General features: G+C 39.4%; 8 protein-coding genes across 8 annotated transcripts; 3 read left to right on the plus strand and 5 right to left on the minus strand.

Annotated features, from left to right (window-relative positions):
• Nucleotides 1–536: 536 nt before the first annotated feature.
• On the plus strand, nucleotides 537–746 carry GCK72_008731 (uncharacterized protein; the record flags this gene model as incomplete). The annotated part of the gene is made up of 1 exon (XM_003107589.2): nucleotides 537–746. The coding sequence occupies one exon, from the start codon at nucleotides 537–539 to the stop codon at nucleotides 744–746; it is 210 nt and encodes a 69-aa protein (XP_003107637.2).
• A 3,106-nt stretch (nucleotides 747–3,852) lies between these two features.
• Nucleotides 3,853–4,245, plus strand: GCK72_008732 (uncharacterized protein; the record flags this gene model as incomplete). Its single annotated transcript, XM_003107607.2, has 1 exon — nucleotides 3,853–4,245. One exon carries the CDS (start codon nucleotides 3,853–3,855, stop codon nucleotides 4,243–4,245), a length of 393 nt encoding a protein of 130 aa, XP_003107655.2.
• Nucleotides 4,246–9,900: 5,655 nt separating this feature from the next.
• Nucleotides 9,901–10,711, minus strand: GCK72_008733 (uncharacterized protein; the record flags this gene model as incomplete). The annotated part of the gene is made up of 2 exons (XM_053727006.1): nucleotides 9,901–10,631; nucleotides 10,690–10,711. The coding sequence occupies 2 exons, from the start codon at nucleotides 10,709–10,711 to the stop codon at nucleotides 9,901–9,903; spliced, it is 753 nt and encodes a 250-aa protein (XP_053586583.1).
• Nucleotides 10,712–11,110: 399 nt separating this feature from the next.
• On the minus strand, nucleotides 11,111–11,371 carry GCK72_008734 (uncharacterized protein; the record flags this gene model as incomplete). Its single annotated transcript, XM_053727007.1, has 1 exon — nucleotides 11,111–11,371. The coding sequence occupies one exon, from the start codon at nucleotides 11,369–11,371 to the stop codon at nucleotides 11,111–11,113; it is 261 nt and encodes an 86-aa protein (XP_053586584.1).
• Nucleotides 11,372–11,479: 108 nt separating this feature from the next.
• GCK72_008735 (uncharacterized protein) lies at nucleotides 11,480–14,455 on the minus strand (the record flags this gene model as incomplete). The annotated part of the gene is made up of 7 exons (XM_003107492.2): nucleotides 11,480–11,861; nucleotides 12,488–12,823; nucleotides 12,871–12,967; nucleotides 13,496–13,650; nucleotides 13,698–13,884; nucleotides 13,929–14,050; nucleotides 14,391–14,455. The coding sequence occupies 7 exons, from the start codon at nucleotides 14,453–14,455 to the stop codon at nucleotides 11,480–11,482; spliced, it is 1,344 nt and encodes a 447-aa protein (XP_003107540.2).
• A 2,629-nt stretch (nucleotides 14,456–17,084) lies between these two features.
• GCK72_008736 (uncharacterized protein) lies at nucleotides 17,085–17,390 on the minus strand (the record flags this gene model as incomplete). The annotated part of the gene is made up of 1 exon (XM_003107561.2): nucleotides 17,085–17,390. The coding sequence occupies one exon, from the start codon at nucleotides 17,388–17,390 to the stop codon at nucleotides 17,085–17,087; it is 306 nt and encodes a 101-aa protein (XP_003107609.2).
• Nucleotides 17,217–17,546, plus strand: GCK72_008737 (uncharacterized protein; the record flags this gene model as incomplete). Its single annotated transcript, XM_053727008.1, has 1 exon — nucleotides 17,217–17,546. One exon carries the CDS (start codon nucleotides 17,217–17,219, stop codon nucleotides 17,544–17,546), a length of 330 nt encoding a protein of 109 aa, XP_053586585.1.
• Nucleotides 17,547–19,330: 1,784 nt separating this feature from the next.
• GCK72_008738 (uncharacterized protein) lies at nucleotides 19,331–19,636 on the minus strand (the record flags this gene model as incomplete). The annotated part of the gene is made up of 1 exon (XM_003107621.2): nucleotides 19,331–19,636. The coding sequence occupies one exon, from the start codon at nucleotides 19,634–19,636 to the stop codon at nucleotides 19,331–19,333; it is 306 nt and encodes a 101-aa protein (XP_003107669.2).
• Between the last annotated feature and the right edge of the window lie 2,197 nt (nucleotides 19,637–21,833).

The raw sequence follows: 21,833 nt of genomic DNA on the forward strand, positions 1-21,833 counted from the left end.
CTGAAAATTAAATGAGTATTTATATGCGAAAATCTTGCAAAATTCGAGATTTTTTCAAGGTTTCTCCAAAAACACGATAATTTTCCACTTTCTGAAGTTTTGAAAACCATGGGTTTCTGTCAAAAACGTTCACCCGACCGGGGAAACTATTTTTGGACGTTTTCAGAAAAAAATCCAGTCCAGTTTTTTAGAAAACTATGAAAATGTATATTTTTATTGGCTTCTTAGCACGAAAACGGATTTTTGGGACGGTAGAAGAGTTCGACATTAATTTTGACTGTGAGGTACTGGTTTCCAAAGTTGAACTGCGTGTTTCCTTGAAATTTCAGGAAAATCCAGTCTAGTTATTGAGATTAACGTCATTCTTCTTTGTTGTTGGTTTTAGATGGATTTTTAACAAATTTTTCTTGTTGTAAACTTGATTCAAATATAAAAGTAGACATTTTCAGTTAGTTTTATTGACCCTTGCCCTCTTCGTCGATTTATCCTCTTTCTCTTCGAATTTCTCGAATTCAATCTCATTTTCTTTCAGTAAAATGAGCAAACACAACGCAGTTGGAATCGATCTCGGAACCACCTACTCCTGCGTTGGAGTCTTCCAGCACGGAAAGGTCGAGATCATTGCCAACGACCAAGGAAACAGAACAACTCCGTCGTGCGTCGCGTTCACCGACTCCGCACTTCTTATTGGAGATGCCGCCGAGAATCAAGCCTATAGAAATCCAGAAAACACAATCTTCGGTTAGTTTTATTTTCACACTTTCCTCTATAGTCTCTTCTGAAATTCGAAAATTGATATTTATATACAAAGCGGTGGCACTTTCGCTTATTTTTTTCAAAACAAAACTCCAAAATGACTAGATCGCTTTGACTTCGGAATCCTTCCAATTCAAAACTGGATTCTGACTCGATGGATATCCGAGATATTTGAGATTGTTGGCACCGTGGAATGGATAGAAATTGGTCTCATTGAATCCAGGATCCGTTGGTTTTGCAATGACAAACTTCGACTCGTCTCGCTTCTCGAACCACGGATGAGAGAGATCCACTGTAGACACAGGTAGATCCATGACAAGATACATTGCTCTGTTGTGAATTGTGTCAATGAGCTCCTTGAATTGCTCCTCAGTTCCGAAACGATCATCAACTGACAAGTGATCGACGACGTCGTACGAGTTGAAATACTCATCCTTTTGGATTTTTATAACTGGTGTTGGGTAGACAGTCGTCACTCCGATCTTTCGAAGGAAATCGATCTTCTGGGAGATTCCAGCGAAATCACCGACGCCATCGCCATCCGAATCGAAGAATGTGGCGGTGAGGAGCTGAAAAGGTTAAAAGGTTTGGCTTAGGCTTGAGATTCCCATCTTTATTATTCTTCTTATTCTTCAAAAGATTTCCGAATACTAATGAACCCTCCGCGTAAAAGAGAAAGCGCGGGAGATATTTGAAAGAGAATAGAAATGATTAATTGCCGAGATAAAATAGTTGACAGGCGAGTGAACGAGGTCATCAACACACACCAGAAGAGACTAATCCGTCAAAATTAGTGTGTATCTCGGGAGTATTTGAGTAGTCGGGGAGAGGAGAAGAGGAGGAGGATTAAGATGAGTTGTTGTTGTGAGATGGTGGTTGGTAATAATGTGTAACCTTTGTGGGATCTGGAGAGGTATTATGGGAATCTTTTCATCTAAAATTAGCTGAAAATCTCAATTTTCAACGCAAAATCTGCTGAAAAATGCAGATTTTCAGTGTTTTCCCATTTAAACAGAGATTTTCAAGTTTATTACAAAATTTCGACGCTTTTCATTAAATTTGGTCTAAAATTAGCTGAAAATCTCAATTTCCCAAATGAAATTTGCTGAAAAATGCAGATTTTTGGAGGATTTCAAACCCGTTTTCGGAGAAATTCTTGAAAATTCTACGATTTGGCTGAGATTTTCAAGTTTTCCTACAATTCGAGTCGACTAATGGTTTCCATTATCTGGCTTCCATTTTCTAATACGAAACTGGAGAGGTATTATGAGACTACTTGCTTCGTAGAGGCTTTGGGAATCAAGATTCAAACCTTTTAATTTAAAATTAGCTGAAAATCTCAATTTTCAACGCGAAATCTTCTGAAAAATGCAAATTTTTAGAGTTTTCCCAATTTAACAGAGATTTTCAACTTTATTACACAATTTCGTCATTTTTCATTCAATTCTTACCTGATACGAAACTTTAGTTTGCCACCAATCAGGCTTCTGCTTCTCGGCACACTTTGGTGACAAAACGACGATCGCGATGGCACCGGCGAACATCAAAACCCATGCGAGCCAGAACAAAGCGAAGAGTTTTGACTGGCTTCCAGAACGGATCATTTCGATACTTTTCGAGTTGTTCTTTTGTCAAACCGATTGGTTTTGGCTCGAGCTCAAAATTGACGACTTCGGCGTTCTGGAGGAAAAATTATTTTTGTTGGGATTTGAAAGGAGAGTTTACCTTATCAAAAGTAGCGATATCCCCGCTACCGGATCCCCCGAAATTGTTGCCTTCTTCGGCTATGAGGGCGTCCTTTGTGGCCATCTTAAAATAAGAATAGTTAGGTGATTTCAATAAAGAGAAGCTGGATAATCAAGAAACGAGATTACGGGGCGTAAATCCAAACAATTCGTTGAAATTGTTGTAAGCGCATAAATTTGAGTCTTAAAATTGCAATTTTGAAGGAAATTTTCAATGTGAATTCAATAAAATTGCCGTATAACTTTTGGAAATTATAAAAAACTTTGTTTCTGGAATTCAAATTCAAACGAAAAATGTGACTTTTCCGACACAAAAAGCCGAATGGCTTGCTACAATGGCTTGTAGCAATTTGCCAAATCAGCGGGAAGGACGAGTTTGAAGGACTTTTCAAAATAAACAAATAACCCACACTATCCATATTGTTAACGACTCTCAAAAAATATAAACTAAGCTTGAAATATCAATAGAAGAAAACGAAAATTCCGAATGTTCCGGCTGGAAATGTTTTGAAAAAAGTCGGAAAACTGGGTATTGGTTGGAGCTATTATCTTAACTTTTGACATTAAAAACAGATTGCGAAGGCGGAAAATTGCTTGGAACACAAATTATCAGTACTTTAATGATCGAAAATGAGTAATTTAATACAGAAACTAAACTTTGAAGATGTTCCTCGAGTTTTCTATTTTCTAAACGAATTTCACATTTTTAAGCTTCAGAACTCACCTCTCAGTTTCTCCGAGAAAGTTTTCTCTCGATTGAAACAATATTCGTTTTTGAAAAACAGCAAGCTTCTTGTGAAAACCAAAGCAACAATCTAATGTTTAACATTTTTTCTTTATTTTTATACATTTTTTATTTAAAAAATCCACTCGAAAAGCTAAAAAAACATATATTTTTATCTGAAATTAATGTTACAAAACGGCTGAAACTCGAAAGTCCGCTGGAATTTTTTGCTTTTCGTCGCGAAGCGTTCGAGCCGCGACGCCGCCAAAGGCACTCGTTTTCAAGTTTTTGACCTAAAAATGCGGCGCGCGCGCCATTTTTACTGGTTGTTTCAGTGATTTTCTTGGTTTTTCCGTGTCATTCGGGTTATTTATCAAATCAGATGTGTTCTCGTTCAGTCTGTGCTGTTTGTTTTGTCATTTTCGGTTGTGGAAATCAATTTTGCTTTCATTTCTTGTGTTTCGGCGCATTTCTTTATTGAATCGCTCCTCAAAACACAGTTTTTCTTGTTATATTACTCACTTTCCTCTGATTTCCTGAATTGCTTCCTATTTTCTCCTAATTTCAATCATTTTTCAGCCACCTTCTCCGCGGGCCGCCCGTCTCTTCTCTCACCCAAAGAAAACCATGTCGCATCTCAACTACGAGACCCGTCTCCCACTTGGACAAGCCACCATCGATCACTTCATGGGTCTTCCAGCCCATCCATCCAAGTGTCAGGCGACATACGTTTGGATCGATGGAACCGGAGAACAACTTCGTGCCAAGACCCGTACATTCGACGTGAAGCCAAAGTACGTTTCCGAGTACCCGGTCTGGAATTACGATGGATCGTCGACAGGACAAGCCGAGGGTGACAACTCGGATCGCTACTTGAGACCAGTCGCCGTGTTTCCTGATCCGTTTTCGGGAGGACACAATGTATTGGTAATGTGCGACACTTTGGATAACGAGATGAAGCCAACAGGTGTGTACAGGGGTCTCTTCTTCTCTGTGAGAGTTTGCGTCACCACTGGGTAACAGCGATGAACCTCGCGAAAACGCGCTCCGTTGATGCGGAGCCGCGACGCCTCGAACGGACCGCGACGCGGCGGACGGCACTGGGCGAAAAGCCAAAAAAAAATGGAGAAAGCCGAAACTCGAAAAGTGTTTAATTTTTCTGATTTTTTCGAATAAAAAATTTCAAAATCGTTTAAATTTTTTGTCTATTGTTCTAATTAATTAAATTTTGATTTAATGGAAACGAAAAAACCTGTTGGTTCTGGCTGTTTTCAAGTTTAGGAAAGCAATAGGCAAAAAAACAAAAGGAAAAAAGAGGCACGGCTGATGAGATTTATCGATCGATTAACAACTTCAAGAAGAAACCAATTTTATTAAAAGAAGAGGGATTTAAAATAAACAATTTATCAGGAGATATGGAGCAGTTTGAAATACAGCGGAGGGTGACGTTGAGAAGCAGATGTGTAGACGAAGATACCTGGAAATAGTGTTCATGGAACTACGGGAGTGCTTGCTCAACGGAAATAATAAGTGGAAAAAATGACCTGAAAAAAATATTTATCCTTTGCCTCCTTGTTGTTGAACTTGTCCGACTTCTGCCGCTTGTGCTCTGAAATAAATATATTGATAATGTTGAACTATGAATGGGATGAGAAAGGGCCAAATGATCCTAGAGAAATCTATCGTTGACTTCAGAGAAAGTGGAGATATTACTGTCGTAATTTGAAGATATAGTCTGAACGGGTATGGATAATGCAACTAGAAACCTATTGTTGGCAAGAATTGAGGAGTTGGAGAGAGAGGGAAAAAGAGAAAAAGGAGAGAGAACGATAGAGGAAGAGAAGCAGAAGAGGAGAATCCAAATATTGGAACAAGAGAATGATGCATACAAGAGGAGAGCCCAATATGCTATGCAAGAAATGTCGCGATGGCAAGAGAAGACGCAGGTGGCGGTCCAGCTAGTTGGATTTAAGGTTAAATGAACAATTATAGGCCCTCTACAGCGAAAAGCAAGAATTGTTAGAGGAGAGAAAAGTATGGGAAAGGGAGAAGAAGGGAATGGAAAAAGAGTTGAAACGGTTGGGAGAGAAGAAAAGAGGAAGGGAGAAGGCATTGGACCATGACAATGCGAAGATGAAGAGGCTCTGTATAGAGGGGAGAAGAAGTATCGATGAGTTGAAAAAAGAAAATAAGGAAGCTCACAAGTATGACAACTGCAAAGCATACGACGATCTCAGCAGTTCACGAGCCAGAAAGAAACGCGTAGAGGCTGGGGTGAATGCGCTGGAGACAATTTCAGGTTCAGAGAATCAACACGATGGGGGGTAACATAATAGAGTTTCAGGGGGCATCAACGCTACATCATACATGAAAGACTTAGTGATCAATCTAGGAAGAAGTGGAAAGGTGAAAGTAACATTGACATCGGAAGAGGCATACGTCCTGTATCATAAACTAGAATTATCACGAAAAGGATTCCTGAAGCTTCGATCTCACTTCGCCGACTGCAACATTATTTGCCCCGTTCCATCGTTGATCAACATCATCCAAGAAGAGCGGCTGACGGTCCACAAGGACTTGTTCGAAGTGAAAGTCGTGAATAATGCTGATGGTGCTGAGATTGTTGTTGCGCAGCTCCTGAACGTAGAAGAATATTTAGTAAAGAAGTTGGAAACTTTGTATGAAAGAGGAAAGCTTTTGTTTGACAAGGTATTTGGAAGGAGGATCTGGATGTGTATTATGGGTATGGAGTGACAACGGTTTTAGGGAGTTACAATTCATATTGCAGGGGACAAAGGCGGAGATGAGTTCAAATTGTGTGTTTGTATTGGAAATGTAGCCGTTCCTAACAGCGCCTATCACCTGGTACCAATCGGCATGTTCACCGACGGAGAGAATTTAACCACCATCACAACCTATCTAGCGGATGTTATTGCCCAAGTAAACAACATCCAAGGGCTGGTACTGACACTAGATGGAGTGAGGGAGCTTATCCCTGTGGTTCATTTTCTCGGCGGTGACATGAAGTTTCAGTACCACATGATGGGCCATAAAGGAGCTACATCCAAAGAAAGTTGCATGAACTGCTTCGATACTGGGAAGAAGAAAATGGGCTCATATAGAAGAGGAACACCGTGCAAACACCGTTCATACCAAGACTATCTCGATGATAGTATACATGGCACGCACAGCATCTATCCGGGTTCTTCTCCTGTCTTCTCCAGAGTTCTTCCATCCCACATCACACCGCCTCCTCTTCATACTATTACGGGAATTGCACAGCGTTATGGTTTTAAGTACCTCTTGAATCTTGCAACCAAGATTGACGCGAAAAACAGCGGCTCTGTTGAGAAAGCCAACGCCATCGAGAAGGCACGAGAAGAATTCGAAGCAATGTCCGAGGAGTGTGCAAGTCTGGAAAAACACATTTTTTCTTTAGAAATAGTTGTCGGGATTCTTAAGAAATTTGTGGAAAACAGAGTTGACGACGCTGGTATAGATTTTTCATGTTGCTCAGCTTCGTTTTGTATATTTCGAGACAAGGATATGCAAAAAGCAATCGCGTTTCCCACATGCCTCGTTCAGTGCATCATTTGCGAGGAAACAAGTCATGCTGCTTGCGCGGGAATGTGGACCCCAGAAGACCTCGAACTCACTCGAGATTTGGAGCCAGACTGGAGCTGTCTAAACTGTTGTGGTCGGAAGGGTACAGTTGTCATCTCAGATGCTGAGCGGCAGTTGAGAAACCTGAAATTCAAATATGAGGGAATGAAAGAAGATCTTGGGTATACTGGAAAAGATTTAAAATACTAAAAAAATCCAATTTAAATTTTTTAGAGAATGTCAGAAGCAATTTGATGTCATCAGAGTCGCTAAAAAAGGGCAGGGAAGTAAAATGACAGAATTGAAGGAAACATGGGCAAGATTGGGGGCGGATATGAATGCTTATAAAAAGGACTTTTGCGGCAACCACGCGATGAAGCTACTCGAACCAGAGGCAATTGAGAAGTACACATCAATTTTCTCCGATAACGATTTGACACATCTCAAACAGTTTCTTTGTTCGCTTGGAAAAATCGCGAAATTATGCGTACCAAGGGAGATGAGCGCAGATGAAATTTCGGAGATGGATAATCTTATTGTAATGAGAAAACGTCCTCGAGATAAGAGAAATTTGTTGTTTTCAGGATGAAATGTTCGCCGCGCTTCAGAAGGTAAACCCGAATGACACTATTTCGCCAAAGCTGCATAACCTTCTCGAACATGTGATTCCCTTTGCCGAAATGCACGGATCTTTGGCTAAAACTTCCGACCAAGGAATCGAAGCCCTTCACGCAGTGGTCAATAGGGCTAAAGTGAAGTTCCGCACGACACGAAACAAGCAGAATCAGATGCGTCAAGTTTATACAAGCTTGATACACCATAATTACATTTCTGATTCCTCCCCCTCACCTTCAAATTAGGCTTTCCATTGTTTTCCTCTTATTTCTTCTTTTCCTCGCTTCCCGTTTTTGTCGATTCCACCGTTGCACTTCTTTCCAATGAAGTTTTTCTGAAAATTGAACTACCCACGGGAATTTCAGAAAATAGGAGAGCAATAAAAAGCAAATGTGACCTCATTTTCTCTCATTCGCTGTCCCAACGCCACATTTCTCTCTGTCGCTATCGATTCCTGAAATTTTTCATTTTTTTATTCAATAAATAATTTAATTTTTTATTTTTCAAAGCAAAATAATAAAAAACGATAAAAATAAAACGGAAAATCAGTAAGAAACCACTATTTTTATGAAAAAAACCGAGTCATTTCAAAAAAAACAACGCGTTTCGCGCCTTCCCAGAGAAAAGCCGCGACGCACACGCAACGCGTTCGGGCCCGAAACGCTTTGCGCGTTTGAATCAGAGGTTCATCGCTGTTACCCAGTGCGTCACTAAGAAATTACTTCTCTGCGTCTCTCGCACTCCCACACTCCTTTCATCTGATGACTCCGCTCATTCTGATTTTTCCCATACTTGCAAACCGGGCCGACAACTGAAAAATATACCAAAATGTAGATCTCGGCGAGTTTTATGTCCGTGACATACTACGGACCGGATGGCTAATCGTTAATGTGCCGCGGGCTGGGCTAGAATGGTTTTTGGCAGACTTGATACGGGCCGGGCCGGGCCGGAATGAAAATTTCTAGGGTCCGGCCCGGCCCGGTGGGCCCGGAAGTTCAGTACTGAAAAAAATTCAAAATTTTTTTTCGAAAATTTCCCGATTTTTATTGAAAAATATTTCTTAAAAACAATTTTTTGTAGGTTTCGAAGGCTTTTGAAAAATATACTTGAGGAAAAATATGAAAAATTTTCAGAAAATAAACTTTTGGACAAAAAATTGTAGTGAAAAAAGTTCAAAAATTCAAATCCGGGCCGGGCCGGGCCGGAGCTTTCTCGGCCCGGCCCGGAATTTTGCAAGTCTGGTTTTTGGTTATTCTAGCGTTTTTTAAACACTTTTGCTCGGCCGGCGGTACATTAACGACTAGCCATCCGGCCCTTCTCAGGCAACTCAATATCAATCTAATTAGACGCGGCATCAGTTAGATTAGCTTGAATGTTGGCATGATTAGATTAATGCCGCGTCTAATTAGATTGATGAGCAATCTTGTAAGATTAATGCGCCGTCTCATTAGATTGATGTGAAATCTTGTGTAACTTGTAATAACATTTGAAAATTCTTTAGGTAAAAAAGAAATAGTAAATTTATTCAAATTAAAAACAAGAGTTTTTACAATCGAAATGTACAAAAAATATAGAAAATAATACAGAAAATAGAAATTAGAAACTAGTCAAAAATCCATTGCAATGGAAGTGGAAAAAGTCATAGTTGTTCTCTGCCCCGCTGCTGTCCATTGTCGTCCGGACGTCCACTCAGCGAATTTTGCTGTAAAATGAACGAAATTACCAAAAACTGTTTGATTTCGGAACTCACAAAAGACTCTTTTTCGAAGCTTGTGTAGAGAGCGCTGATGTTGAAGAAGTGGACGATTATACCTGAGTAATGAACTATTATGCACGGCTAATTGAAAGCGAAACAATTTGATTACCAAAGAATTTATTCATGATTTCATCGCAATGTTGCCTTTTCTTCCAAACCAAATTGAAGTTGGAAGAGTGAAGACTGCAGTTGAAGACTTGATGAGCCATAGAAACCGAAAAATACAATTTTTAATAATTGAAAATCGTGAAAAAGTCGATAAAACCGCAAACGAAATTAGTTCGCAACGATTTCAGACTTTCGAGACAAAAATAGAGAATTAAAACTTAGAAAAAAAAACATTAAAATAAAAATTGAAAGAAATTTTGCGCGTTTTGTACTGACTTATTCTTGGATCCTTGGCGCGAACGAAGTGTGCGCAAGCAAAATCCACTAATCTAATGAGATTGAGATTAGATTGATGCGGTTGTAGGATTAGACTGATATTGAGTTGCCTGAGTTGCTAGGTCACAGACATAGAAATCGCTGAGATCTACATTTTGATATACTTTTCAGCTCATAATATTGTGTTTTAAGTGAGTTACGCGCCGGATCGTGTCAGCCGGGTTTGCAAGTATGGAAATTATTTCTCTGCGTCTCTCGCATTCGCACACTCCTTGACTCCGCCCATTCTGCTATTTTCCATTTTAATTAGTTTAATTTCAGTCACCAATCATCGTCAAGCATGTGCCGCCATCATGAAACAAGTTGCCGATCAACATCCATGGTTCGGAATGGAGCAAGAATACCTGATTGTCGACAGAGATGAGCATCCACTCGGATGGCCGAAGCATGGTTACCCAGCACCACAAGGAAAGTATTACTGCGGTGTTGGCGCCGACCGTGCTTTCGGACGCGAAGTCGTCGAGACTCACTACCGCGCATGCCTTCATGCCGGTATTAACATCTTCGGTGCAAACGCGGAAGTAACTCCAGGACAATGGGAATACCAGATTGGAACCTGCGAAGGAATCGATATGGGAGATCAGCTCTGGATCTCCAGATACATTCTCCACCGTGTCGCTGAGATGTTCGGAGTTTGTATCTCGCTCGATCCCAAGCCAAAAGTCACAATGGGTGATTGGAATGGCGCCGGATGTCACACAAACTTCTCCACGTCGGAAATGCGCAAACCGAATGGTCTCACCGCAATCTTCGAAGCGATGAAAGGGTTGGAGAAGACGCATTTGGAGGCAATGAAGGTGTACGATCCAAACGGTGGACAAGACAACTTGCGTCGATTGACAGGGCGTCACGAGACCAGCCAAGCTGACAAGTTCTCGTGGGGAGTCGCCAATCGGGCTTGCTCGATTCGGATCCCACGTCAAGTCGCTGACGAGGCCAAGGTACGGTTTAGCGAGAAAGAGTGGAGCTTGGTGTCGATATATTCGAGCTGAAAGTCCACTGCAGATTTTATAAACAAACTAATTCTTTGTGTTTTGCAGGGATACCTCGAAGACCGTCGCCCATCATCCAACTGCGATCCTTACCTGGTTACGGCAATGATTGTAAAAAGTGTGCTGCTCGACTGAACATTCACAACTACTCAACCACTCAAACCATTCATGTACATTTGATCTCTCCAATATGATTGTAAATTGATATCTCTCACCCTCTACAGCCCACATACTCACTCATTGCATGTACTAGTCTGTAATTATCATGCCCCCGCCTTTCTCAAGGCTTAAAAATCTGTAAAAAGAATGAATGCATGTCTCGGAAACTCTTTGTTTTTATTACTTTTTTCAGAAGATGGGGGAAATATGAAAGGAAATTTTAAAAGTGAGCGTTAAAAAGTGGAAATTATTAAAAAAGAAAACAGAAGTAGTGGGATCAAATGGACCAACATGAGTTTCAGATAAAATAACAATTTTACAGCTTGAGGAGAACGGCCTGCTTTGGTGGAAGCACCAATTGAGATTCGACGAAGTTATGCTGCTCGCGAACTTTGTAATCGGTGACGTTAGCAGTGACAACAGAGATTTCAGTCTTCGCCAAATCCTTATTAGTTGGAATCAACTTGGAAGCAGGCGCCACGTTGAAATCGATCTTGGTTGATTTGTTTTGCTGTAAGCTAAGCTTACGATTCTTAAAAAATAATCTCAATTGTTTATTGTTTGATATTCTATTCATAATTGTGTGTTTCATATCATTCGTTCCAAAAGCATTATTCTTCTTGAAACTCCTTTTAGCTTCGAAACTTTTTATTGACGTATTAAAACAATTACTCTATTATACGAATTACACCACCTTCCTCAACTTCAAACTCAACCGGACCGGATCTTTTGGTCTCATGATAACACCATTGCAATCTGGAATCAAATCCGGTTCTCCCTCAATTCTACTCAACTCAAATTTCTCAATTAGTTTAACAATTGTAGTCTTGAATTCCATTTCAGCGAATCTCATTCCGACACAATATCTTGGTCCAATTCCAAATGGGATCCATTTCAATTGATTGGATTCAGCGGATTCTAAGAAACGATCCGGGTCGAATTTATCTGGATTCTCCCAATTGGCTTTGTTACGGTGAACTGTGTTGGCTTGTACTGTAACAAGACATCCTTTGGGGTAGAATTGATCATTGATGGTGATGTCGGAGAGGCAAGTACGGCTTATGAAACTGAAAGTATATAAAAAGTATATATATATATATATATATATATATATATGATTTTAAAAAATCTACTTTGTTTGGAATGGGCGGCTCTATTCCAGTTTAGATGTCATTTGAAATCTCGAACGTCTCAAAAAAACACTTAGATGCCTCTTAAAACACTTAGACGTCCCTCAAAACATTTATATTTCCTTTGGGGTCCCAAAAATGCTCAAAAATGTTTAAACGTCACAAAGTAAATTTGGACGTCCCAAAAAATATTTTAGCAAACTCTAGGTTTTTTTCCAGTATTCAAGGGATGTCTAAATTTTGGGACGTTTAAACGTTTTTAAGGACGTCTAAAGGTTTAAAATTTGAAAGGACGTTCTAATAAGAGCTTGAAAGGTCGTCTAAACTGGGATAAAGCTGAATCGTCTTGTAGTTGAAAAAGGTTTTTAAACAAAAAATAGAGAAAATCGGAGGGAAAAAGGTGAAAATTGGGTTTTCGTGGGCCAAAAAATGAAAAAAATTGTAGGAGCCTTAAACTCCCATCGGTTAGTATTAGCTAACTGACAAAACAATGATTTTAACTAACAAATGTCCACTAGACAACAGACCACGCCCACTTGATCTACCAGTTTCTTCTTACTCACTGAATAACAGGTGGGTAGTATCTTAGTGACTCCTTATACACGGCATCCAAGTATTTCATTTGATGAATTGAATCATAATCCAATCCATGTTTTGTTCTCTTCGTCTCTTCTATCTCTTCGTATAGTCTCTGTTGAACTTCTGGATATCTGGATAATAAATATGCACAATATGTCAATGCAGTGCTTGTTGTCTCATATCCAGCTAGAAGAAATGCGAAACAATTCTCAATTACTTCTTTCTTTGTCATTCCATTTGTTTTATCATCTTCTCGATCCAATAGAAGTTTCAAGAGGTCAACACTGTCAGATCCTTCACCGCCACGTCTTCTTTTGTAGCTGAAATCAGGTTGTTGGAATTTTGCCAAATGATTTGAAGAACTCACACATTATGCAATCCACCAACCATTGGTAACTCTGCAGAAGCCAATCCAGTGAACCTGTACAGAAGTTTCCACAGCCACATTAGTTCCGGAATTATTACTAAAACGGATAAAAGTGGTGCCGTGTTCCCGAAGAAACTGAATCTACAGTACCGCTCAAAACGTTATCAACTTTGGTTGTTTCAGTGGAAAATGGCAAACTTTGACAGTGTATTTCGGTGTCACCTGGTTGTCTGGCAAATTTTATTTTAAATGGGTTAAAGAGAGCAATAAAAGCACTTTATTTTTGTAGTTGACCATTTTGTTGTAGGGACACTACCATGAAAGTTACAGGTGATAAAAAAGCCATTTCTCCCTGAAACCGCCTAATTTCATTGCATATTAGCGACATTTTTGAGCTTTTCACTTTGACAACATGCAACTTTCATGGTAGTGTCCCTACATAAAATAATCAACTACAAAAATGACATGTCATTTTTGCTCTGTCCAATCTATACAAAATGAAAATTGTCGGACAATTAGGTGACACCGAAATACCCTTTCAAAGTGGGTAATTTTCCACTAAAAACACTCACAGTTGAAAACCTTTTGAGAGGTGTCAAAGTTCCGTCGTTCCTGAAAAACTTACTACTTGTACCGATCAATGGATTCTGTCTCAAGTCAATATTAGTAATGAAATTCCTCGCCTCCACATAGAATACATCATTTCGATCCCTTTGACAGTTACTGTCAATTGCAAACGCACATTTCCCGATGACGTCAAGAGTGAGACCTTGGAAATCGCTGGAAACATAAGTATTGAGATTTGATGCAACTGGAAATGAACTAACTCATAAATATCCCACTTCTCTCCACTCTCTGATTTCTCTTCCAGAATCTCCAATAACGTGCCAATCTTCGTATTCATCGTCTCATGCATCGCCTTCATTTTTCCAGTTGAAAATATCGGAGCAATTGCAGATCGAACATGTTTCCAGCCGTCTGCATACGTGTTTTGCAGGAGGGATGCGTTCAGTTCTGAAACTGATTCATTTCGGCATACTTGGATGAAGCCTCCTCACTTGTCTCTCTGAAAATATCGACAACTCCACGATCGGAAAAATTGGAGAAATTCCTGATGAACACTTCTTTGATATCTTCTTCGTTACACAAGAAAATGGACAACTGTTGACCAAAGAATATTCTGAAAATATTCCAGATATAGTTACAAGGGAACCCCAAGCACTTGCAAGTTTGAAATTTGATGAAACTTTGGTGGGAGGTCAAGGACCCCTCCAATAGAGTCTTCACAGTGAAGTGAGATTTTGGGAACAGTTGAGAAGCGATGAAATGAGGTTTACTGTGTTGAATCTGAGCCAAACTTTGAGAGCCCATAACTCGGACCAGAGTGTCGGGCGGATTCCAATATTTTGTGGGGGCTCTATTGGAGGGGTCCTTGACCTCCCACCAAAGTTTCATCAAATTCCAGACTTGCAAGTGCTTGGGGTTCCCTTGTTACGATAGGGTGAAGGTGTCTGACTCACGCATATCTGTCTCCATACTTCTTCCTCATCTGCAAATGCCATTCCTGAGCATTGTTGTATCCCATACGAGTTGTCAAGCTCAAAACGTTGTATTGTTGAAATTTAGGCTCCGCTCCCAAAACATAACCGAAGGGATCGGCCCACACTTTTAAAGCAGTTTTAGCAGACTTGTGTGAAAAATGTGCCCTGGCTCCTGTTTTGGGAGCGGAGCCTAAAAATTGAGCAAAAAAGTATTATGTTTTCAATATAATTTCACCTGTGGGAGGGGCTTAATAGGCTCCTCTCATTTCGGCAACAATTTATAAAAAAACAGAACTTTGTCTTTAATTTGCATAAAAGTTGATTAAAAATGGAATTTAACGGTGGTCCGAAAGAGTGTGCGGCAAATTGCGAAGGGGGCACAATATCAAAGGGTAAGTGCGCTCTATTGAAACATGTTATCTGCAAGGTTACGGTAGCGCTCGCCACAACAGCAACGCATAACCACAAAACTCACTCAATAATATCCTTCAAATTCCCTAAAAACCAATGAGGTTCCGGCCCGTCCAACCCAATTTGGGCGCGAAGTTTCCATTTTTGTCTTCGATTATATATTGTGTGGATAAGTAACAATAGGGAAATCGCAAGTATGAAGGACAGGAAGATGAAAGCCATTCAGGGACACGATCGAAATTGTTTAGGAAAAAATGATGGAACTTTGTAAGTGAAAACGGTACTTATACGGTAAAAAGGAAACGGTGATAAAAGAAGGAGGAGAGATAAAAAACGATGGGCGTAACGTTCTTTGATGGTCATCATCTTGACATCATAACTTATCAAAACATAAATCAACGAAACGAACATTGAGATGGACGGTCACTTGTAGCCTCCAGTTTTGTTCTAGTGACGTATTTCCGATGTATTCGTCGGTTATCTGATATGATTCGTGATGGTAACATTCTTTTCTCGAATACTTCAATTTCGTCTCTATCAAGCGGATATACAGGCCTGACTTGCATGGTCGTAGTTCCAGAAAACTATCTTTTTTTTAAAGACATGAAAAACTTGATCTCAACCGAGGCATTTGAAAATTTTTTTGAATTCTTCACTTGATTCTATTACCATGACACGCGTCTTACAACCTCGAAAACCTCTTGAGAAATTTCTCATTTCCTCTGATTCTCTAAATTCTCACGCAATTTTCTTTGGTTTCGGTAGAGCGCGGTTGTAAGAAGCGTGTCGTGATTATATGACTGAAACTTTGATGGTTGATTAAGGATTTTCTGAAAAGACGTTTCTGAAATTTTGAGAGAAAGACAAAGATTTAGTTCAGATATTTGAAAATGTCAGTTCTCCTCGAAGACCCATGACCCTCATTAATCTCTCCCCCTTATCCGATAACTTTTTCTCTTTTATTCTCCCCATTTGGAATGCCATTGTTGCCAATGTTAATAGTTTCCTCTCACCCACCCAGTTTGAATCTTTCCTTGACACTGCCATCACCCGGTTTTAATTTTTTTACTTTTCCTGGTCTTTTCGTTAAATATATTTCTTTCTTTTTCCTTTATTTAGCCTTTGTTACGTTTTTATCTTCCCCCGTGCCATTATGTCTGTATTTTCAACCTTCCACTTTTTTTTTTCTTCTTTCCCTCGATTCTACATTGTTTGTCCCCCTCTATTTATTACTCGAAACTGTCTCGTGAGGGACCGTTTCCAGTCTTTTGTATCTATTTCTTTTTCCTTTAGTCCCAATAAATATATATATATACAATGAAACTCAAAATTTTCAAAGACTCGTTTTCAGATCATTCTCTACCCATCCTGAAAGTTTCAGCCAAAAAGACCTATTCATGATGTTGACCTCGCCCGATCCGGATTATGGCATTTTTCCGACTGCACAGCGGCATGTGATTATAAATTTGATTCCTGTTTTGCAAGGCTGTCGTACGGCCGGCCGCGGCCCGCGGCTTTCAGGGCCGCCGAGGTCGCGGATTAACCAAATGGGCTGAATTTTTGCATATTCTTTTGGTCCTCTACAAGGCCGCCTGAAGAAGCGAAAATTTTCCATGGCTGAGAACTGAGATATAAAATTGCCCCACCGACTTTTTGACAGCCTTGCTGTTTTGTCAGGGATTGACCAAGAAATTATTGAATTGCACCATTACAGATTTTTGTGAGTTCAAAACACATTAGACGAGTTAATAACCCACAAGTTCAACTTTGATTTTGCGATGTTTGTCCACCTCTTCATATCCCGACCATTCGAACTCTTATCTTCTTTTTTCTTTATTTTTGATGAAGATTTTTAAAGATGCATCATTTGTATCAAAAAACAGGTTTAACCAAGGCTTCGCGATGTTTGAACACTTTCTCTTCTTGTCACAATTCGAACACATACATTTCTTTTTCCCTGAATTTCTTCTTACCTAAATAACTTATCAATTGATCAACACAAATCACAAAATATCCATTTCACTCTGTTGAACACAATGATTCCATAGTTGGGCGGCGCGGTAGCAATTTTCATTTTTGTGATTTGATCAGTTTATTTCCAGATCTCCATTTTTTAAATAAATTAACACAAACCGACTTCAGAAATAAACTGTTGGAGTTAAGACAAGAACAATCGGCTAATTTCTTCGAGCTTTTCTACACTCAACTTTTCACAAGACTTATTTTGAATGAAAATGTGTTTATTGAATCATAAACAACGGATTAGACAAGGTTATTGTAGAGCTTGTTGCATCCACTGACCTTGAATTCTTGGGTCTTTGCTGGACTGGTTTTAAGACAGCAACGGTATCCATTTCCAGTCATACAGGCTCCATCATAGACAGCAGCACAGTTATGGACACAGAGATTGTAGCAGGTCTGGTTGGTTTGAGTGGCGAAACTGATCCATGGAGAGCAGTTGTCATAAGATGCTGCACCGTTGACAGAGGAACAGTAGTTCTGACAGATGGCCAAGGTAACTGCAGAGACAGTGGAGAAGAGGGCGAGGGAGATGAAGAGACGGAACATCTGGAAATGATTGAAATGTCTGAACGCAGAGAGTCAGTGGGAACTTACCATGATGAATATGGTCAGTGGGAACTGATGAGGATTCCATCCATGGGCTCCGTTTTATGCGGATCCAAATGCTCTACGAGATACTTTCATATTGGATTCTATTGTTAAAACATCAGGTTCAAAATGTTTCTGAATCATCCTCTGGTTTATTGAAACACTATCAAAATAGGACAATATTTTAAAAAATGTGTGTGGGTGTAACATCTATTGTGATGATGACAAAGAATTTGTAGAAATATGAGTGGGAGTTGGTCCTATTGGATCTACTTTTTCACTGACGCCACCCCCGTTTTCCACGCAGAAGCCTGAATAACGCGTATTGTTATTTGTAAATTTCAATATCTGTATCCGTGGTCCACCTATGACCATGTCAATTTCAGCTTGTATCATATTTTCTTGGAATATAATATATTTCGGAAAACAGACAAGAAACTGTGCGCATGCAACAACATCTGGAATATACATAGAAGACATGATCAAAAAATGGGAAGAAGCTTTTTTTTAAATGAAAAACGGCAATTAATGAAAATTACAACTGATAGTGAGCATTAATAATTTTGGTCTTGAAGAGAAAAATTTGACCTCGTTTTACCAGAATACCAGAATTTGCGGGTAAAAACTGAATATATATTTGGAATCAGTGTGTTCACATCTTTCCAGTGAAGTTCAACACGTCTTATATGTCCACTGTGAATCAATGACCCTCCCTAGGGAGAGATTTTGTTACCTGAAATATTCTGTTGAAAATGACACGGATTTGAGATGATGGCACCGTGTGACATTGTATTTCATTAAATAACAATTTTCAAGGATTGTAGAACAAAACTAGAACTTTAATTTTGTAGTTGACATCTTTCTTGTACGGCCGCTTAGTAAAGAGTTGCAGATCATTAAACTGATTTCCTTCGTCAAAATTTCTTAATTTCCAAAAACAAATGGAAAATTGGAGCAATGTGCACCAGGAGGCACCGTCTAAACGCTTGTAGTTTTTCTTAAGCCTCAACTTTCTTCATTTTTATGGGTGTTGTTAGTCCGTCTTCATCAAATTTCCAATGATCCTTTTATTTCTATATTGTAGACATCTGCATCAGAACTCTATGAAAAAACATCGGTGGCTCCAGTGAAACATTCATGCAGCTTTTTACAAAACACCAGTCCTTCATAATCCAAGGAACTGTATGATGAGCTGAAACAGTTGGACCAAGGATTCAGAAATATTTTCAACCTGATATTTTATGATTCAACATTCAGGCTTTTGCTTGGAAAACTGGGGTGGTTTCAGTGAAAGAGTAGATCCAATGGGACCAACTCCCACTCAAATTTCCACAAATCCTTTGTCATCAACACAATAGATGGTACACCCACACAACTTTTTGAATATTATACAATTTTGATAGTGTTTCAATAAACCAGAGGTCTCAGAAACATATTTCTCTCTCGTACTACCCCATCACCAGGACTGCCTACATTGGCACCTTCTCCACCACTCACCCAACCAGCTTCAACTCCCGGAGTCCCGGATGTTGCTCTTCCAACTGGAACTCCTCCCCCTTTGTTTAATTTCCCTTTGCTCACTACACAATTTCCAATGATACCTGCGGACCCCACCGATTTCCAGCTGCAGTTCCAGTATCTACAGAATCAGATGATGCTTCAGAATCTTCTTTATCTAAATAAGGCTAGGGGTGCTCATAATCCTAAATAAAAATTTGGAGTTTTTCTCTTTTCCGATGATGTTTCATTAACTTGTCATTCTTTATCTTCCTGTCATTGTTATTATAACAATAATCTGTTCATCTGAAAGTTTCTTTCAATAATTTTTTTTTAAACGTTCAGCTTTTCAGAAGAAACTTTTGGAATGAAAATATCTTTATTGAATCATAAACAACGGATTAGACAAGGTTATTGTAGAGCTTGTTGCATCCACTGACCTTGAATTCTTGGGTCTTTGCTGGAGAGGTTTTAAGACAGCAACGGTATCCATTTCCAGTCATACAGGCTCCATCATAGACAGCAGCACAGTTATGGACACAGAGATTGTAGCAGGTCTGGTTGGTTTGAGTGGCGAAACTGATCCATGGAGAGCAGTTGTCATAAGATGCTGCACCGTTGACAGAGGAACAGTAGTTCTGACAGATGGCCAAGGTAACTGCAGAGACAGTGGAGAAGAGGGCGAGGGAGATGAAGAGACGGAACATCTGGAAATGATTGGAATATCTGAAAGCAGAGAGTCAGTGGGAACTTACCATGATGAATATGGTCAGTGGGAACTGATGAGGATTCCATCCATGGGCTCCGTTTTATACGGATCCAAATGCTCTGCGGGATACTTTCATATTGGATACTATTGTTAAAACATCGGGTTCAAAATGTTTCTGAATCATCCTCTGGTTTATTGAAACACTATCAAAATTGGACAATATTCAAAAAGTTGTGTGGGTGCTCCATCTATTGTGTTGATGACAAAGAATTTGTAGAAATATGAGTGGGAGTTGGTCCTATTGGATCTACTCTTTCACTGAAACCACCACCGTTTTCCACGCAGAAGCCTGAATAGCGTGTGTTGTCATTTGCATAAGATCAGGTTCAAAATCGCATGGTCCAACTATGACCACCTCAATTTCAGCTCATTCTCACATTTTTTTGGAATTTAATATGCTTCGAAGAACAGACAGGAAACTGTGCACATGCAACAGCATCTGGAACATGGCAAGCATAAAAAAAACGGCGATTAATTGATATTAAAACTGTGCATTTACAATTTTAGCCTTGAAGAACTAACAATTTGACAAACAAGTTCTTAGCTCAAACATTCACCTCGTATTCTGTGAATGGTTTTGCAGACAAAAATTAAATATACATTTGGAATCAGTGTGTTTTCAGCTTCCCGTTTTAATACCGTAAAAACTGTATTTGAGTTGCCCCTCAATTTGAAGTGCCCCTCTAATAGTGGTGCCCACCGACAGACCCTTTGAACAATAGAGGTGCACCCTTTAATTGAGGTGCCCCTCTAATACAGTTGCCCTCCAGCGATTTTCACTTTTGTCTAATATTATCATTATCTGACTCCGAACTGTTTTCTCACTACATTATTTCAGCGATTTTGTTGTTAAAAACGTAGTTTGCTATAAAAAATCAGGATTTTTTCCGTTTTTTACGTAGAATTTCGATGAATTCGGCATAAAAAACAAATGAAATCGAACAAATTCAAAAAATAGTTGGGTATCGAGGTCGGGCGAATTCGTCGACGAAAAATAGAAGTGCACCCTCTATTTGAATTGCCCCTCTAATTGAGTTGCACTCCGATGGACCCTTTGAACAATAGAGTTGCATGCACCTCAAATACAGTTTTTACGGTATCTCCTGTTGAAAATGACAGCGTTTTGAAACAATGGCACGGTGTGACATTTAACTCATGAAATAATCATTTTTATGGATTTCAGATCTGGTGCGGTCACTTAGTAAAGACTTGCAGATCAGCAAACTTTCTTAATTCCCAATACGTTTGGTTGGCAGTAGTTCTGTTTTGAATGCTTGTAGAAAACTACGAAAATGAACTTCTACTTCGAACTGCATGTTCCAAAAACGAATGACAATTTGAAGCAATGAGTAACACCAGACAACGTCTAAACCTTTGTAGTTTTCAAAAGAAAACTTCGAGTTTCCCAATTTTTACAGATGTTGTTAGTCCATTTCCACGAATTCTCCAATTATCATTTTATTACATCTTCTTTAGAATTCTGTGAGAAAACAGGGTGGCTCCAGTGAAACATTCTGTCCGACTGGGTGTACAATAGGACCAACTCCCGTTCGTCTTGTTACAAAACATCAGTTTTGCGTACTCGAAAGAAATGTATTATGGGCTAACATAGTTGCACAATGGATTCAGAAAAGTTTTGAACCTGATGATTTATTATTCAACATTCAGGCTTCTGCTTGTAAAACGGGGGGTGGTTTCAGTAGATTCAATGGGATTGTTAGTTCTTCAAGACTAAAATCTTAAATGATTTCAATTAATCGCCGTTTTTTTTCATACTTGCTATGCTTTTTCATACAGATGTTGTTGCATGCGCACAGTTTCCTGTCTGTTTTCCGAAATATATTATATTCCAAGAAAATATGATACAAGCTGAAATTGACATGGTCATAGGTGGACCACGGATACATTTATTGAAATTTACAAATAACAATACGCGTTATTCAGGCTTCTGCGTGGAAAACGGGGGTGGCGTCAGTGAAAGAGTAGATCCAATAGGACCAACTCCCACTCATATTTCTACAAATTCTTTTGTCATCATCACAATAGATGTTACACCCACACACATTTTTTAAAATATTGTCCTATTTTGATAGTGTTTCAATAAACCAGAGGATGATTCAGAAACATTTTGAACC

This window comes from Caenorhabditis remanei, chromosome III (assembly GCF_010183535.1).
Source record: "Caenorhabditis remanei strain PX506 chromosome III, whole genome shotgun sequence".
Classification (NCBI taxonomy): Eukaryota; Metazoa; Nematoda; class Chromadorea; order Rhabditida; family Rhabditidae; genus Caenorhabditis; species Caenorhabditis remanei.